This window comes from Ictidomys tridecemlineatus, chromosome 2, assembly GCF_052094955.1.
Source record: "Ictidomys tridecemlineatus isolate mIctTri1 chromosome 2, mIctTri1.hap1, whole genome shotgun sequence".
Lineage (NCBI taxonomy): Eukaryota > Metazoa > Chordata > Mammalia > Rodentia > Sciuridae > Ictidomys > Ictidomys tridecemlineatus.
The window spans coordinates 48,832,438-48,851,687 of record NC_135478.1 but is presented as its reverse complement, the minus strand read 5'-3'; the positions used below and the strand labels follow the sequence as shown (position 1 = coordinate 48,851,687).

At 37.3% G+C, this 19,250-nt stretch overlaps 2 protein-coding genes across 6 annotated transcripts in view; one reads left to right on the top strand and one right to left on the bottom strand.

Annotated features, from left to right (window-relative positions):
• Positions 1-6,137, bottom strand: part of Btd (biotinidase) — a 37,727-nt gene extending 31,590 nt beyond the window's left edge. For 2 of the 4 annotated variants that reach the window (XM_078038517.1, XM_078038516.1), the window contains exon 1: positions 5,897-6,034. Coding sequence is in view for 1 of the 4 variants with exons in the window: in XM_078038516.1 (XP_077894642.1) it covers positions 5,897-5,907 (11 nt within the window). In the remaining 3 variants the exon portion in view is untranslated. Of the gene's footprint in view, positions 1-5,896 lie in introns of all 4 variants that reach the window. The other 2 variants (XM_078038519.1, XM_078038518.1) reach the window with 2 other exon arrangements.
• The window catches only part of Hacl1 (2-hydroxyacyl-CoA lyase 1), a 38,373-nt gene continuing 25,238 nt past the window's right edge, over positions 6,116-19,250 (top strand). Inside the window, exons 1-7 of one of the 2 annotated variants that reach the window (XM_078038514.1) lie at positions 6,116-6,256; positions 6,443-6,547; positions 9,178-9,218; positions 11,919-11,999; positions 13,294-13,366; positions 15,011-15,088; positions 16,342-16,436. In XM_078038514.1, the coding sequence (XP_077894640.1) occupies positions 6,167-6,256; positions 6,443-6,547; positions 9,178-9,218; positions 11,919-11,999; positions 13,294-13,366; positions 15,011-15,088; positions 16,342-16,436 (563 nt within the window). In that variant the 5' untranslated portion in view covers positions 6,116-6,166. The remainder of the gene's footprint in view (positions 6,257-6,442; positions 6,548-9,177; positions 9,219-11,918; positions 12,000-13,293; positions 13,367-15,010; positions 15,089-16,341; positions 16,437-19,250) is intronic. The other variant, XM_078038515.1, reaches the window with a different exon arrangement.

The window sequence follows — 19,250 nt, the reverse complement described above, 5'->3', positions numbered from 1 at the left end:
TGTATCCAGGTAGATTAGAGACTTAAATATGACAAACAAAACTTAAACTTTTTGACAGAGAAAAGAACATTATGACCTCAGATTAGGGATGTTTTTTAAGCAAGATGCAAAAAAATACAAAACATAAAGGAAAAAACTATCACATGTAACTTCAAAACATTTGCATCTCAAAAGAAACTAAAAACAAAGTTAAAAGACAAAGAATTAGCATTTGGAATATATAAATAACATATAGAAATCAATAAAAATTAAATAATCCAATAAATAAATGGGCAAAAAATATAAACAAGTAATTCACAGATGAAGAAATCTGCATGCTTGTGTGTGTGTGTGTGTGTGTATGTGTGTGCATGGACACACACACGCACACACACACACACACACACACACACACACACACAACTTAACCTCATTAGGAGTCAGGGAAATGGAGATGAGAAGCCATTTCATATCCATCGTTGGCAAAAATTTTCAAAATTCCCATTTTGAGGACTTGGAGGGGATTCTCAAACACCGATGGAGGGGATATAAATTCATACAATGACTTTAAGATCAATTTGGCATTTTCTGACAAACTTGATAATGAGCTTCCCATTCTCACACACACTCCCACACACACACACACACACACCCACTCACACACTCTCTCTCTCTCTCTCTCTCACATAAATTCTCACACATGTACACAAGGAGATTCACAAGGATGTTCAGGATCTAAATGTCTGCAATGCTTTAAGCATGTTCCCCAAAATGTCTGTGTTGGAACCTTAATTCCTCACTGTAACAGTGCAGGGAGACAGGGCCTGGGAGGAAGTATCTGCTTATGGAGCTAAGCCCCTGTGAATGAATTCATGTTTTTCTCTCATGAGTGGATTCACTATCTCAGGGGTTCTGCCCCCTTATCTCTCTTCCTCATGCATCTGCTTGTCCTTCTGCTATAAGGCCCTTACCAGAAGCCAAGCAGATTCCAGCACCATACTCTGAGATTTCCTAGCTTCAAGAACTTTGAGGAAAAAAATCCTCTTTCCTTTATAAATCACCCAGTCTCACGTATTCAGTTACAGCAACAGAAGATGGATTAAGATAATGTCCATTGCCTGAAAAAAAGGGTAATGTGGGAATTACAAACATCAAATTCAATGGGATAGGGAAGGCAGTGCAATAGGAAAGGGACATGCAGGAGGCTCATTCAATTTCAACATCATATTTCTAAAGATAGGAGCTGTGTGTATCAATGTGTTTCTTTCATGTGCCTGAAAGATGTCATAAATGTTAAACGTATGGAACAATAAATCACATCTAAACTCTGAAAAGGAACTTAAAGGTTGTGATGAAGAGACAAGTTCACAGACCTAAGTTTTCATAATGAAGGTGTCATTCACTTGGATATGTACCTAGTTCAACCCTGCACCCTGCGAATCACTCAAGAGAGTCTGCCCTAGAGTGACTCTTTGTTTTGCTGACTCAGAGAAGAGATGTAAAGCAAAACAAAGCAATAAGGTACAACTTTTTTTCTGGGGGGTGGGTACTGGGGATTACACCCAGGGCCTTACATATGCTAGACAAGTGCTCTACCACTGAGTTATATCCCCAGCCCTTTTTATTTGATTCTGATACAGGCTCTCACTAAGTTGCCCAGTCTAGCCTCAAACTTGTGATCCTCTTGCCTCAGTCTCCCAAGTAGTTGAGATTACAGGTGTTCAACACCTGCCAGGCAAGAAGGTACAATTTAAAAAGCTAAGCAAGGCATGGTAGTACACACCCATAATCTCAGCTACTTGGGAGACCAAAGCAGGAGGATCCCAAGTTCGAGGCCAGCCTTAGTAACTTAGTGAGACCTTCTTTCAAAAATTCAGAAGAGCAGGAATGTAGCTGAAAGGTAAAGTGCCTGTAGGTTCATTTTCCAGTATAAATAAATAAATAAACAAGTAGCTAGCTAAAGCAAGGGGCTGTAATGATACTAATGGCTACTTAGAAGAAACAAATGAAAACAGAAATTCTTTCAATACTGGTGATACCGGTACCATGTTTCAAAACACACATGCATCACCAAGAAGAATAATATGACATGCCTTCCAAGCCATTTGAAATGAATCTCTTATGTCCGCACAACACTACATACAGTTATCACTATTTCCTGGTGTATTTTACACAAAAAAAATTCTTGTCAGTGATGTTTACCGCTGATGTCAAACTATACCAAATTTGCTTAAAAAAAACAAAACAAAACACCAAAACCCCCAAACTCCATAATGGATGACTCAAAGCTAGAAGAGGGAAACAACATTCCTCCCATCTTATTCCCATAATGCTCCCTGCTCCAGTCCTAGGTCTCACAGGCATCCAAATGCAGGGCAAAGGTTAAGGGCTTGCCAATGTAGGCCATGGGCAGGAATCCAACCTTTTTCTAGGTCAGAGGGCCCCCGGGAAAAAACTCTCAGTGCCTGTCAACCTGTAAAAGGTACTGGGAGTTTTTATTATTTAGTTGCTATTGAGCTGTCCCCTGATGGCTCCATAATAAAGGTGCTTTTCACTGGTTTTGCTTCAGGCTTATCTTTTGGTACTTTGCAGTCTATAAATTTAATAAGAAACAAACAAAATCAATTAACCTGTTTTATTCAAAGAATCATTTTATGATATTATTTTATGTCCTCATCTCTGTTGACATATTTCCTATAGCACATTTCCTTTGTATAGTTTTAAGTGTTGTTTTTTAAAATAACATGCCACATAGATTTTCTTCCTTATTCCTTTTGCTGGCTTTTTATTTGTTTTTAAGACATTCAGTTGTAATTTTTAGCCATTTTATAATGTATCCTAAATAATCCCATTTTTTCCTTTCTACCTTTTTTTTTTTTTTGTATTAGGTATTGAACCAGAGGTACTCTACCACTGAGCTACATCCTAGTCCTTTTTATTTTGATGCAGGGGTTCACTAAGCTGACCAGACTAACCTTGAACCTATGATTCTCCTGCCTCAGGCTCCTGAGTCACTAGGATTACAGGTGTGTGCCAACACATCTGGCTCCAATTTATTTCTTCATTTGGTAACTGATAACCACACACTTCATAAATTTAATAAAACATGTCCACGAGACTATTTCTTACAGGTCCTGCTAGTGTTGTGTTTTAAAATAACCACAAAGGTTCTTAGTGTCCTTGTTAGGTTACTGAAATTAAAATGTATAATCAGTGTTTTGGAGTCTAAGGAGTCACTGCCTGTAGAAGCCACAGTCTTCCAAGAGTATGTTCCAAGACGGCTATCAAATAGCTTCTTTTCATAATCTCAGATCTAGAACCCTTGAATAATCAGCATGCAGGCTGGATGAGTAGCTTTGTTCTTTGGAGGGCATGTTATTAATTATTTAGTCTTTATTTTTAAAAACATTAGGCTTATTCATTTTTGATGAATAAATAAATTAAAAAACAAAACCAGTAAATAAGCAAAAACAAAACATCCAGCAAATAAAATTCCATGCCTACTGCCAACAAAAGTAATAAAGAACATGGTCAGTGGTTACAAAGTCCGCACAAAGGGCTTTGGATAAATTCCAGATCCTGGGGTCTTTTAACTACAATTGGACTGACAAGGAGTTGCTCTTTGACCCTGTGAATCCTGGGGCAGGACTCGGCACTCCTGCTGAATCATCAGAGACCAGTGAATAAGGGAAGGCTGCACTCTGAACTGAAAGGGGTAAAGGTGAAAGCAAGAACTCTCTAATGGCTTTTCTCTTTGCTAACTGGTAGGATCTAGCTTGTTGAGGATTTATGCTTTTGCAAAACCACTTATTTTGAGTTCTAGGGAAATTCCCTCTGCACTTCATATTGTCAGTGATTCTTTTGACAGGAAAGCAGACACAAGGTCCCATGAATTGACTACCATCTATGCAGCTTGTGCTGTTAATGTCAAACAGGTTTAGCCTTGAACCTATAAATCCAAGTTCATCAACTGTATTACATTGGTAATAGTTAGGCAATCAGACATTTAATTATTACCACCAACATGAGTACAGAGCTAGTGGTTCTGAATTTGGGAAGAAAATCAAAATCAGATGTGGTGGTGCATGTAATTCAGATGAGGCAGGAGGATTGCAAGTTTGAGGCTGGCCTCAGCCACATGGCGAAACTACATCTCAAAACAAAAAAACAAAGGCTGGGAATGTAGCTCAGTGGTAAAGCACACCTGGGTTTCATTCCCTAATACCACATACACACATGCACAAATCAGGTAGCAGCTTTAAAAAAAAAAATACAAGTGCCTAACATGTTCTAAGATGCTAATTCATGGTGCACACCTGTAATCCCAACAGCTTAGGAGGCTGAGGCAGGAGTCTTTTGAGTTCAAAGCCAGCCTCAGCAAAAGCAAGGCACTAAGCAACTCAGTGAGAAGCTGTCTCTAAATAGAATACAAAATAGGGCTGGGGATGTGGCTCAGTGCCCCCAAGTTCAATTCCAGCCCTCCAAAAAGATGCTAATTCAGGAGATCTGAGGTAAGGCCAAAGAATTGTATTTTCCATGTGATTCTGATGCAATGAGAATCATGCAAGCATTGTCAAGAAGTATCAATATAAACAATAGCACATAATGGAGGGGAGTTACTCAAATAGAGGTAGGAGTCACTGTGCTAAGGACTATTCAAAGCACAGAAAGAATGTTTTACATCTTTCTGGAACATCAGTTTTACTTGGCAGGTAAGCAGCTTAAAATATTTTAATTTTGGGTGATAGCTGCATAGGTATACATAACTGTCAAAACTCATATATTTATGATCTGAGTATTTAAGCCAGGCACATTGGCACACACTTGTAATCTCAGAAACTCAAGAGGCTGAGAAAGGAGGATGGAAAGATGCCAGCCTCAGCAATTTAGCAAGACCCTATATAAAAATAAAATTTGATTGTGCTCATTAAATTTTAAGAAACAAAATGCCACTTCATATCAAAACATGGATACATTCTGGAGTAGAAGCAAAATCTGCATTTACTGTTTAGATGAACCTGAGACTTCAAAGAAATCTCCCTCTTAGATGGGATCCCAGACTCCCTCATAGCTAGGGAGGCAACCATTTCACTCTCCATTGATTGGGGTGAAGAGAGAGGTTGAAATAAAGAGAGGAAGACATTTTGAAAGGGCCTGGACTACACTTTAAAAATCTCTAGGTTTAGAATTCCTTGCATTTCCAATGCTTCTCATTTATTTCACTACCTATGATTCTGGCTCCTTGTCTTCTGACTATAACTTTTTAAGCAGATTACCTATTTATTTATAATTTTTACCTTTGTTACCGAGTAGGTGGTCTAAGGATTGGGGGTATAGCCTCAGAAATTGCACACTGCAAACATCTTTCCTATTGGGGAGTGTTTTGAAAGGCTTTGAAGAGCAGGGCCTGGTTATGGGAAGGGAATGATGTTAAAAATTGTGAAAAACTGCATGTCCTGATTTGGAAAGATAGTAATGGAGAGTAATGGTTAGCAGCACAGGTTGAATTTCTCGAGGTTCATGGAATAGCCTGAAGCTGGTCTGGGCAAGTTACTTTCTCCCCTGCTTGGAAGCCAGGTGTCACCTACGAAGCTGGGGTAGCTGCTTGCGGATTTAAGTAAGGCGCAATAGTATGAATTACGGAGTGCAAAGGCACAAGTTATGAAATCAGAGGATTTAGCAGTATGACAACACGACCCACAGATTAGTTTGCTCTTCATTAGATGAGCTTCTGCCATCCTCATTCTTGCAGCCTTCCTTAGCAAGCGGCCCGGGCGGGGGCGGGGCCGGAGCCACGCCCCCTTCTCTCGGGAGCCCAGTCCGCCTTCCGCCCCACGTGCGCATGCGCCACTCACGGTGCCAAAGAGCGTCGGGACCTTGGGCAATGGCGGGAGGCCTCCGAGAGGCGGCTTCTTACCTGCTCGGCATAGGTCGCGGCCTCCAGCTAGTCCTGCCTCCTTCTCACACTCTGTGTCTGCAAATGGGGGAACCGGGAAGCGGGCTGTTTACATTCTCACCTCACGCGGAGCGGGCTAGTTTAGCCCCGCCTCTTCCGTCCTGTTATTTAAAATCGGTTGGCTGCCCTGCTGTCCGTCAGAGGCGCGGTTCCACTGGCGGCGTGCGGGGTGAGGGTTTGTTTTGTCGCAGGCTGGTGGCTGCGAGAGTTCCTTGAACTTTTAGGTGGAAGATGCCGGAAAGTAACTTGGCAGAGCGGAGTGACAGAAGCGAGGAGCAGGTGTCTGGTGCTAAAGTCATCGCCCAGGCCCTGAAGACGCAAGTACGAGGGCAGCCTCTGAAGTGAAAGGCTCCTACGGTGGCCGCACGGGACCCAGGCGTTGTCATGGGGACGAGGAGAGCTTGGGGCGTTGGGGGTGGGGTCTTTTGGGGTTTCCTTTTGGTGCCCGGGCGGGAGGCTTCTTGGGGAGGGGCCCGGGCGTTTATTCACCTGTTCTCCCGCCGGCAGAATGTGGAGTACATGTTTGGCGTCGTAGGCATCCCGGTGACTGAAATCGCCATTGCAGCCCAGGAGCTAGGCATCAGGTACATCGGGATGAGGAATGAGCAAGCGGTAAGGACTCAGCCGATGCATTATTGAGAATGATGGATAATCATAGCTGTTCATTGCAAACACTCGGTGCTTACCACTGTTCTAGTGCTTTGCACGCATCAGTCCCTAATTTAATTATTGTTGATTTTAGTTGACAGTTAAGAAAAGTGAGACGCAGGTGAATTAGTGGCAGAGCCTGGATTTAAATTCAGGTACACTGGCTCCAAGAACTTGGTCATACTAGTATATTGTGTTGTGCTCTGCCAAGTCTAAATTTCAGGATTGGAAAGGACAGTTCCTGAATGAATTCTGGCTTCCCTATTAGCCTGTGAGCTCCAGGAGAGTAGAGATGTTATTTCTTCACTACACATCTATATTGCTATCCTAGTGTGTTAGAGGTGCTGAGAGAGTAAGTACCTGCGGGATGAATGAGTGAAGACCAAGTCTCATGTTACATAATAGGTGTCAGGGCAGGGTGAAGGATACCACAAATGGTAAAGCCATGATTGAAACTCAGGTTGCCCAAATCCTGGTCTAGAGCACAGTATGCCACCTCCTTTCTTGGAGTATTATTTGGAAACAAGGAATAGAAGCCAATAAATTTTGTCAGCCCACTTCTAGTGCTTCTTCTGCCATCCCAAACTTGCCCTTCTGTCAGCAATACTGTCTTAAAAGATCAAGAATCCACTTTTTTTTGGGATTGCCTTCTATTATCTTTATGACAAGGAGAAGTTTTTCACCTGTTAATTGCATTTGTTTTTTATTGTTTTTCTGGAGGTATATGTCTTCTTTATACAGGATATTGGGTATGTACTGTATGCTAGAAACTATGCTATATAACTGGTGCTAGAGAGCAATATAAAGAAGGAATTAGGTTTAATCTTAGACTTCAAGTTGATCACAGTCTGTAACCATGAGAGCAAGACATACAGAAAAAACTTATCCTGTATAATAACTCCCCCAATAGATGTACAATATATGGACTTTGGTGGCACAGGGAAGATTGCTTGTAGAGGTATTGTTTGTTCATGGTGCATCAAGATAGTTTGAAGACATGGTTGACTGGGAAACTGGATAGGGTAGGCCAAGGAGGCTGTAAAGAATCTTCTCTAGCTGGAAAAGTTTGGAATTTATTTTTTTAACAGTAGGCAATTGGGGAGACTGTAAAAGTTTTTCTATTTAGTAAGAGACATATTTAGGATTTTGCTTTAGAAAAATTGTATTCATGGTAGAATAAAGTATGGACCAGCAGGATTGGTGGTTTAACTCAGAGTTAAAATACTTTCGAGCATACATGAAGCCCTGGGTTCAGTTCAATCAATAAACAAATAAGGACCAGGTTACGAGCCAGAAGACAGACTCCAGCTTGACTTTTTTTTCCCAGTCTTAAAAGCTTAGTTGAGGGTTCCTTAGGTTTAAGGTGCTATGCTGGGCACTGGATAGAGGAAAGAGCCAGTTTGGAGGGGAAAGATGATCAATTTGATTTTGAACATTTGAGTTTGAGATGTGTGTGGAACATCCCGCACATACGTCCCTCAGGCAACATGAGTCTTGATGGTAGTCAAAGGAAGACTTAGTGCCTGAATTAAAGTAGTGACAGGATTATTCAGAAGGAATAGGAAAATAAGTTCAGAAGGATTTAGGAGCTTGTTTGTGCTAAAGAGAAAGGTGTAGTTGGTTATGACTTGTTTTTCATCAGTCCCTTATAGTAACCAAGACATATTTGGTCAGTTAACCAGCAAACAGGCAGATTGTCAGAAAGTCAGCTGCATAGAGTTTATTGTGTACAGGCACTATTCTGAGTGTTTTATATTGATTACCTGATTTTATTCTCACATCAGTGCCCTGAATTACATTTATTTTATGAAGAAGCCAATATACAGAATAACTTGCCAAAATTATGCAGTAGAATGTAGGGGAGCCAGGCACAGGGCACACATCTATAATCTCTCCCACTCAGGAGGCTGAGACAGGAGGATCACAAGTTTGAGGCCAGCTTCAGCAAATGAGGGAGGCTCTAAGCAACTTTGTGAGATGCTTGTTAAAATAAAAGATAAAAAGGGCAGGATATAGTTCAGTGGTAAAACACTCTTGGGTTCAGAGGTTTAATACATTTGATAAACCCCTCATGAGACTGATGAACAATCAAAGAAGGATAACACAGCTGGGTGTGTTGGTGCACGGGAGGTGACTCAGGAGGCTGAATGAGAAGGATTCCAGGCACAAGACCAGCCTCCACAATTTAGGGAGGGTGGTAGAGTGCCCCTGGCTTAAATCCCCAGCCCCTGCCCACACACAAAGAGATGAAACAAACCCACAAATTACCAGTATTAGTAATAAGAAAAATAGGACATTTCTATTGATCCTGAAGATATTTAAGCAGTTTTAAGTAAACAGTTGGAAGAGGATATTATAAATAACAGATGATAAAGATTAATTTTTGAAAAACTGGAGATTAGATACTTTTAGGTACTGTTTAGCATTATTTGAAATTTGCAGGTAGCACATTTCTCATTTTTAAAATGAAAAGTGTTCTAATTCCTCTTTTATCATTTAAATTCTAGTCTCTTATTTAGTAATAAATTGTTCTCATATGTACACTATGAGAATCCCAATATGCTTGATTAAGTTCCAGTGTTCTTTCTTTGTAGGCTTGTTATGCTGCCTCTGCAGTTGGATATCTGACTGGCAGGTAAGCTAAAGTTCAGTGGTAAAACACTCTTGGGTTCAGAGGTTTAATACATTTGATAAACCCCTCATGAGACAATCAAAGAAGTGCCTGAATTAAAGTAGTGACAGGATTATTCAGAAGGAATAGGAAAATAAGAAAAATAGGACATTTCTATTGATCCTTCAGTTAAAGGATCATTTGATTTGAAAATATTACAGAAGATGGTATTGATAAAAACATAAGAAATTTAGAACTCTCTGAGTCATATTGAAAGGATCATACTAGAAAAGTGTTTGGGGGTAGAACACATTTCCATTTTGTGTAGTGAATCTCTAGTGAACAGATACTGACATTCCTTGTCTTAAATGTCCCAGTTGCCCTAGCCCACTGAATATAAAAATGCTAAGTTCAAAAATGAGATTGTTGGGACTTGATTCACTTATCATATTTTTAGTTTGTATCTATATTAACTAACTATTCACCCCTTTTTTATTATTAAAAATTAATACTTTTTTGGGCTGCAGATATAGTTCAGTTGGTAGAGTTCTTGCCTCACATGAACAAGGTCCTGGGTTCAATCCCTAGCAACACACACATGTGCACACACACAAATAAAAAAAAATAAAAAAGTAAAAATTAATATTTTTAAAAGTGCTCCATTTTAGGGCTGGGATATAGCTCAGTTGGTGGAGTGCTTGTCTAGCATGCACAAAGGTTCAATCCTCAGCACCACACACACACAAAAAAAGGCGGGGGAGAAAGAAAAAAGTGCCCATTTTAGAAAATTTGGAGATTATAGAAAAGTATAAGGAAGAAAACTAATATCACCTCTAATCCCATACTGTTAAGAATTTGTAGTATTTTCTTCCAGTTATTTTTCTACATGTATTTTTTAAGCAGAATTTGGACTCCTACTATAATTTTTAACCTCTTTTCACTTATATTATTAATTTTTTTGTTTCCAAAAATGAAATAAGTAATTAAACTGCTAAGAAATATAGACAAATGTGGTTCTCAAAAGTCTAGACCTCACCATAGTCCCACCTCTTTGATGGGGACCTTCTGAACTTCAGTGCGGAAAAAAAATAGGCCAACCAAAAAATAACATCTTTTTGCCACTTTCTGTCACATTATTTACATAAACAATGTTTGATCTTTTTGTTTAGCCCAGAAAACATTTAAATCATAGTCATTGATGCCTTAATTTTTAAAAACGCTGGAATGATGATTAAGAAACAGTCAAGTTTATACTTTCAAAGATTTTGTTATTTATTTATTTTTTGTTTACTTATTTGTTTATTTGTTTTTGGTACTGGGGAATTGAACCCAGGGGCAATTTACCACTGAATTACATCCTAGCCTTTTTTTTGTTATGTTTTTTTATTTTGAGACAGGGTCTCACTAAAGTTTCTGGAGCTGGCCTTGAACTTGAGATCCTCCTGTGTCAGCCTCCCAAGTTGTTGGGATTACAGGCTTGTGCCATCATGCCCAGCAAAATTTTGTTTCTTTTAATGAACTTCTGGTACTACATAGTTTATTATACTGGCTACTAGTCATATGTGACTACATTTAAATTAATTAAAATGAAATAACATTTAAACTATAGTTTTTTAATTTATGAGGGCCACATTTCAAGTGCTCAGTGACCATCTGTGGACTGGCTGCCATATTGGACTGCACAAAAAGTTCTGTGTCAGTACTGTTGTAGAAGTTTTAATTTTTGGTGAAAAGTTAATGCATTTTAAAGTCTGTCTTAAAGATTCTTAAGAAATTATAAATGTTAAGTGGCGAACTCAATGTAGAGATACCTTTTTCTTGAGTGCTTTAGGCTTAGAAAGTCATTTCTAGGGTAAAACATTGAACTTTAGTTGGAAAAGAATTTTGGTAGAACATGATGTACAGAATTACTTTCCTCTCAAAGGTCAGTTGACTTTTTTTTTTTTTCAATTTTTTGAGATTGTAGATGGACAGCATGCCTTTATTTTGTTTATTTTTATGTGGTGCCAAGGATCAAACCCAGTGCCTCACAATTCCTAGGCAAGCGCTTTGCCACTGAGCTATAGTCCCAGCCCCTGAATTGGCATTTATTTGTTAAGAAATGGAAAAAAAATCACCTTCTTCATATAAAATATACCCATTCCCAAAATGCTTCTCTATGCAGTCAACTCATTTTAGCCCACATGAAATGGGAGCAAAATATGAAGAGGATAGAGAAATTCAATGTGAAGATGATATGTGCTTTATTTCTTATAAGAAGGCTTATGTAATCATCTTTTTTATTACAAATATTCTATTAATTTTTCTACAATTATAATAAAGACCTACATGTCTTTATTTGAAGTTCATGAAGATTGCTGCTGTATTTCACTCTAAAGTGATCTGAATCATTTGTTGTTATGGACCAAAAATATTTGGTTCAAAAATGAGATTGCTAGATTGGGCATATCGTACATGTCTATAATCCCAGCTACATGGGAAACAGAGGCAGGAGGATCACAGATTTGAGGCTAGCTTGGGAAACTTCGCTACACCCTGACTCAAAGTGAAATTTTTAAAAAGCCTGGGCATGTGCTTCAGTGGTAAAGTATTTACCTGGCATGTGCAAGCCTTTGGGTTCAGTTTCCAGTTCTGGGGGAAAAAAAAGATTTTAGGGGCTTATTCTGCTTGTTCAGTTGTAAATTTGATCTGCTTTTAATAAAATAAATTCTGTTTTGCTTCTAGGCCAGGAGTATGCCTTGTTGTTTCTGGCCCAGGTCTCATCCATGCCTTGGGTGGTATGGCAAATTCAAATATGAACTGTTGGTAATCAAAGTTTTATTACTGAAAACATTTTCTTAAAATGTCCTCTGTAATCTTACCAAGTAGAACTGATCTTCAGTGGAAAGACTGGGAAAAATCCTCTAATAAATAGAAACAGAATAGAAAGGTGATTAAGGGAAAGGGGGTAGGTGAGAGGTGAAGGTCAAAGGATACAAGGTTTTAGTTATGCAGGATAGATAAGCCTAGAGTTTTAGTGTACAACATAAGGACAATAGTTAATGTTGTGTTGTGTTAATTAATAGAATTGGATTCAGGAGAGTAGATTTCAGGTTCTTTTACCACACACAGAAAAAGTATCTATATGAGATGATGAATATGTTAATTTTACTTTAGCATGCTTCATTATGTGTTTGTGTATTTTTTAAACACCATATTGTATACCATGAATATAGGCTGTTTTAAAAGGTATAAGGAAAATGAAAATTATTCTTATTCCTTTACTTAGAGGTGAACACTGTTAACATTTTAGAATTTCTTTCCCTCTCTCTGTATGTTTATTTGTATATACATATGTGTATGTATGTGTATGTTTATATAGTTCTGTTTGCTTTCAGTGAGGAATTACTTTTTAAAGATCCCAGCTTAGTATTTTAAAAATGTGTCTTAATTCTTCACTTTGTATATTTAGCAAGGCAGTTGAGATTCTTGTATTTGAGTTTGCTTCACAAACTGCTTGGTACTTATTCTCTGACTTTGCCTTTGGCCCATCTCTGGTACTTTACCAATAAGATCAGGTTGAAGGGGTTTATGTTCTAATCAATTTATAGCATGTTTAATTTCCTCTCCTTTTTTTCTAGTCTTTCCCTTTATCAGGATCTGATATTTTTGAGTACCTTTAGGTTTGCTGTGATTTTTTTTACCTTAAGGGTTAAAAGTTCTATTGATGAGGAATGTCAGTCATTTTACCATTTCTAAATAGATTTACCTAATAAAGTGTTGAATTTCTCTTTCCCCTATCCCAAGAACAAGAAGAAGAGCATAAAAATTTATTTTATGTTTCTACCCGTTAGTCTAGCATCAGCATCCAGTAGGGGTGAGGCAGGAGTAAGGAAAAACATTTACTATAAATGTTACCTTTTTCTGAAATTGAGGAAGGGTACTCTCACCACCTTGCCTTCTAAGTATTTTTTAACCTATAGTTTCTAAGGGAGGATGTAATCTGTTCTGTTTCTCTGTTTCTCATTAGCATTATTGCAATGTTATACATTGAACACTCTGTAGAGGGTTTTACATAGTCTCATTTGTAGTTATCTTTTTTCAAAAATTACTATTTCAGGCCATTGATTGTGATTGGTGGTTCCTCTGAAAGAAATCAAGAAACAATGGGAGCCTTCCAGGAGTTTCCTCAGGTATCTAATATTTTAACAACACAGTTATATACTGTAGGAATTATGGACAAGATATAAGAACTCCTGTCTGCAAAATAAAAAATTTTAAAAGGCATAAATTAGAGGTGCCTAAGGTAATTTTTCTGAACAAGACAATCTTAGAGGAATATTAAAAAAAGGGCTTATTCCTGCTTTGAGATCAGGCTTTCAAGAAATATACCAAAATTGACAGGATTTTTAATTTTGAAAATAAGTTCTTGTAAGAGTCAAAAATGGGAATAAAAATGAATTTGGACTATGCTTCCTAAACTTCATGGAAATAAAAAGTTGAGAGGATAATTCCTATTTAAAGTGATTATCAGAAGACTCTGGACAAATTTATATTTATTTTAGAAGGAAGAGAGAAGGAAGAAGGAGAGTATTTCAAAAGTAAAATTAAGATTTTTTTCAATAAAATATTAGTTTTAAAAATAGTTGTAGAAAGTAATACATAAGAGTGAATGATGGATACAATATAAATATATTTGAGCATTTATAGTAATGAGCAAAGTTAAAAACAAATTGTGAACAGAATTATAAACAGAATTTTTAGAAAGATTTTCTTGCAGTGCTAGAGATCAAACCCAGAGTCTCACATAGGCTAGGCAAGAACTTTACCACTGAACTACACCCACAATCCCAAATAGAATTTTATAAATGATGAACTAATACAAAATTCTATACTTTGGTATAGTTTAATATAAATTTAAGTATACACTTAAAAGGGACTTGAAATTTTACTTGCCAAAGAAAGATAATAATAATTATTAGTTATTTAAAAGATGCTGATATATCTGAAAAAGTACATGGAGCAAATAAGTTAATTAAAAGGAAATTAAGGTTACTCTAAAAACAATCATTGAGAATAAAAAAAGAATACTGACCATCACAAATATTTTTTTGCCTGATAAGAAAACAAATAACAGCTTATTAGAGTAAATTTTAAAATTGAAGAGAAAGATCACTGATTTAAAATCCAAGTGTCTTCTTTTTGTAGAAGTCCTTAAAACGAAAAGACATGACCATAAACAGAAATTCCAGGGATTAGCTTAATTCTCTCCTTCATGCCCATGACACTGAGGTGTCCAAGTTTTTCATAGATTTCATACCAGAAACTCAGGAGAAACAGTTGATATATTACGCTAAAGGTACATTAAACGTGAGAATTTATCACTACTGAATTCACATGTTCCAAACAGCATAGCAACAAACATAAAAGGAGAAACTGGCAGAAACATAAAAATAGATAAGATGTAACAGATGAAGTTGTGTAATCCTAGCTGTGGAATTGCTAGGCTCAGGTTATGGTTGCTGAATTTTTTTGTAGACATTAGTAAGCTTTCTTTTCTATGTATTATCTTACCAGAAGTTATGAGAGTGCCTGTTTTCTGTGCTGTGGTAGATGGGTGGGTATTATCAAACTAATTTTTGTCAGTCTGAGAATAAAAAAGGTCTCTTGTTAGAAATTTGATTATGATTTGAATAGGCCTTTAGGACATAGTCTTAAAATGCATTTTCTTCATCTTCTAAATGTAATAGAAAGTAATAACTTAACACTTTGTCTTACTTGAGAAGAGTAATATGATTATGAGCTGAATGTTTAGATATTTTTCATTTTCTATATAGGTGGAAGCTTGTAGACTATATAGCAAGTTCTCTGTCCGGCCAAGTAGCATAGAAGCTATTCCCACTGTTATTGAAAAGGTACAGTATTTAATAACGCTCTCTCCTTTGGATTAAACCCAGGGCCTCACACTTGCTAAGCACATGCTCTAACACTGAATTACACTTTTAGCACTGTTATTTTTACTCTCAATAAAATGAATGATAATTAGGAGTATACCCAGACTGGTAAAAATGACCTTGTTACAAAGCTTTTTACATTTCAGTGTTCACCATAACTACATTTAATTATAGAAACATAGAGGTGATGAAGTAAGTTATTTTTGAAAAATTTTTTTCCTGTGCTTCACTTTTTATAATTATCTTTTTAATTATGCATAAATAAATATAAAGGTGTAACAAACCCCTGGGTACTCCTTGCTTTTGTCAAAGATTATTTTTGAAAATTGGGACTAATGTGTAAAAAAACTCTCTCGGTTAATAAAATGAATTTTAATAAGCTATATTATCTATCCATCGTTTATTATATACACATTTGAACCATGTCAAAACCACGAATTATAGAAATTATATTATACATATTACAACATCACAAAGTTTCTGAAAACTTTGCCAGATTATTAGGATTAAGAAGCAGGTGAAAGTACACATTACAGTTTCAAAACTTGGCATGCAGAGTCTAGTGAATAATTTCTGAAAGTGGAATAGAACATGAATTTTAAAGCCCTAAGTGAATACTTTCTTTCTTGTCTCCCCCATCCCCTTTTTTTCAGCACTGGAGACTGAATCTAGGGGTGTTCTACCATGGAGCTACATCTCTACCCCTTTTTTTAATATTTATTTTTTAGTTATAGGTAGACACAATATCTTTATTTTTATGTGGTGCTGAGGATGGAACCCAGTGTCTTACACATGGTAGGCGAGCACTCTACCACTGAGCCACAATCCCAGCCCCCATCCCTAGCCCTTTTTATTTTTTGTTTTGAGACAGAGTCTCACCAAGTTGCCCAGGCTGGCCTTGAACTTGTAATCCTTCTGCCTCAGCGTCCTGAGTCACTGAGATAACATTGTGTACCACCACCTCCGTCTAATCTCTTTTTTTAAACAAGAAATATCTTCTGAATTATGTAGACTTAATGGGGAACATTTCAATTTTAATTAGAGTTTTTTTTTCCCTCCAACTAAGGATGTCTGGAAAAATTAAAATAGCATTTATTTTATAGTTTTAAATTATCTTCAAGTAAAACAAATAAAATGAATTATCTTTAAGTAAAATATGATAATAAGGATTGAGATTTTTTTTAAAAAAAACCTTCTTCTTGTGATAAACATAGGCAGTAAGAAGCAGTATCTACGGTCGTCCAGGTGCTTGTTATGTTGACATACCTGCAGATTTTGTGACCCACCAGGTGAATGTGAATTCTGTAAAGTGAGTAAAAAAAAAAAAAAATTTTTTTTTTTTTTTTTGGTACCAGGGGTTGAAGTACCCCTGAGTTGCTTAGTGCTTCACTGTTGCTGAGGTGGCTTTGAACTTGTGATCCTCCTGCTTTGGCCTCCCAAGCCCTGGGATTATAGGCATGTGCCACTGTGCATAGCTAGTGCTTACCTTTTAAAAAGAATTTACCTAGTAGTTTATAAATTAATCTCTAGTTGTATTAACTTTTGACAGTTTAGTAATTCAGCTGAGTCCTTGCCAAATGGCTTAATTTTCTTAATTAAAATGGTATTATTTCATAACTATTTTAAGGTTCAATTACTAAATCAATTACATGGAGCTTTCTGAATTTCTCATTTGAAAGTATTTCCCTGGTAACCATAAATATATATTCCCATTAATGGGTTATTAACAATCTTCTTAGTGTAAGCCAAGAGATGAGGTGATTGTTGAGAAATTATTGTGACACAGCATAAAAAATGTATATCTAACTCTCTGTATGATTTTAAAATGTTCTAACATAGATGTTTCCATGATTTGTCATATCCTTTTATTTCTTAAACACTGAGTGAAAAGAAGTACAAAAATCCTTTTTTCTCTAGTTTCTCACTTGGCCATTTAAGGATGGCACTTGAGAATTATTTAGTGCATCAACTTAGGAATTATTTAGTGCATTCCTGCTATTGTGGACCTTGGTGCCTTAGTGATATTTTCTTGGTCTTACAAGTGAAATGTGTTTTTTTCTATTTTGGTGGGGGAGGGGGAGTCAGAAAAGTAGAAATAATTTCAGCTAAGAATTGACATTTTTAACACTATTTTTCTATTCTCTTTTCATGCATATTTTACATATTGTATTCATACTACATAGTTTTATATTCTACCTTTTTTACTTGGCATTATTGTTACCGCTGTTGACTGGTGACAAGTCCTTGCTTCCCCAATGTTGAAGAATAACACCAGAGAAGCATGCCAAGGCAAGGTCAGAGTAGAAATTAGAAGTTTATTAAAGGACAGCAGAAAAGTCTTCTCCTTCTCCCGGAGGAAGAAGGGGACCCAAGAGGTGGAATATGTGGAAGGGCTGTTGTCTCCCCTTTTTATAGTTCTTTCAGTGATGGAATGTAGGGGCGAAGGGTTGGGACACAGGTGGGCCAAACATGTAATCTGGGCAGGAAGGACTTCATTAACACTTCTTTGGGATGGGCTATCTACAAATCTGTTGGGGGCTGTTTCTTGGGCTCCATTAACATTCCTTTGGGATGGACTTTGGGCCTAGGGGCTTTTCTGGGACTTCATTAACATTCCATGAGTTGTCCTGCGTTTGCAGAATCATTGTCAGCATGGCCTCCATTTTAGATTTCACTCGATATTAGACCTGATTTACCTAACTACACTGACTACATAACTTTAAATCTGGCTTCATTATCATGATATTTTTTTCATTGTTGTGATCGTTTCCTGGTCTAGGGATGGATGTAATTCAAGGTAGAGTGCTTGCATAGCATGCAAGAAGCCCTGGGTTTGATCCTTAGTACACAAACACACACAAAAGTCCTAATTATAATTTTTGTGGACTTTGTTATTGTGGAAATGGTTCTTTACTGATTATAGAAAGTGGGCCTCAGGGGTATACTCAGTATACCAAGGGTGATTGGGAGAGTCAGACAAAAATAAATTTTTCTGTATAATACCTGAAGATGATAAAATAGTATTAAGGAGTGAGAGAAGGTGAGGCTCAGAGAAGTTGTAACTTTAATAAGCTGCCTTTTATATTTTTGTAAAGGTTGAATATTCCTTTTTTAAAAACAAATATTTCTATTAGTTTTTGATGGATCTTTATTTATTTACTTATATGTGGTGCTGAGAAAGGAACCCAGTGCCTCACACATGCTAGGCAAGCGCTCTACCACTGAGCCACACAACCTGACCCCTTTTTATTAGAATAAGTTAATCACAGTGAGGACTTGTTCAGAAATGCTTACCTGGGACAATTTCATTAAGTTCTTTTGCTAATACATATTGTAATGCTATACAGTATTGTAGTAGGGGACAGATGAGACAGGATACCAAACAGGAAACAGGAAGGAGGTTTATTTGGCTGCAGCCAGGTTCAGTGGGTATAGCTTTTGCTGTAATCAGTTAATCCCCCTGAACCCTGAGTTTCAGAACTTTATACTCAGCATGTAAGGGGAGAGGTTCAGAAGTTCACAGCCTGCAGAAGTTCACACAAAAGCAGCTTTTTCTTTCACTTTTCTGGGCAAGTTAACCCTTCAAGGACAACACCTGAGAAGAGGAGAGCTTCTTCTCCCCTTTCTTCCCTTCCCCTGCCAGCTGTTACCATGGAGTAGTTGGTAACCTCTTCTCTTTGAAATGTAAGCATCTTTGTGAAGCTCTGCCCCAAGGCCTGTGGCCTAGTTAAAAGAATCTGTTTTTCATATAATACTCTGCATTTGCAAGCACACTTCTACAAAATACTATATGTTGTTGTGTATGTTAGATAGTCCATAAATATTTGTGAAAAACTAGTAAAGTGACATTCAGCACTTGGAGTGCTGATCTCTTCCAGGCGGTGGCCAAGTAAGATAGAGCAACAGGAAATAGGAAGTGTCACTACATTGAATTCTTTTGTAGAGATTCTTTTGCAGAGATTCTTTGGCGATAGTCCTGAGATCAATTATGGTGAAGATTTCTGGAGAAATTTACTGAAGAATTCCTGTAGAAGAAGGGGTGCTACTACAGTATTGACTTACTTAGTGAGTGGAAATAGTGAGTGCTGAGGGGAATAATGAAACACAACTGGAGTTTAGGAGA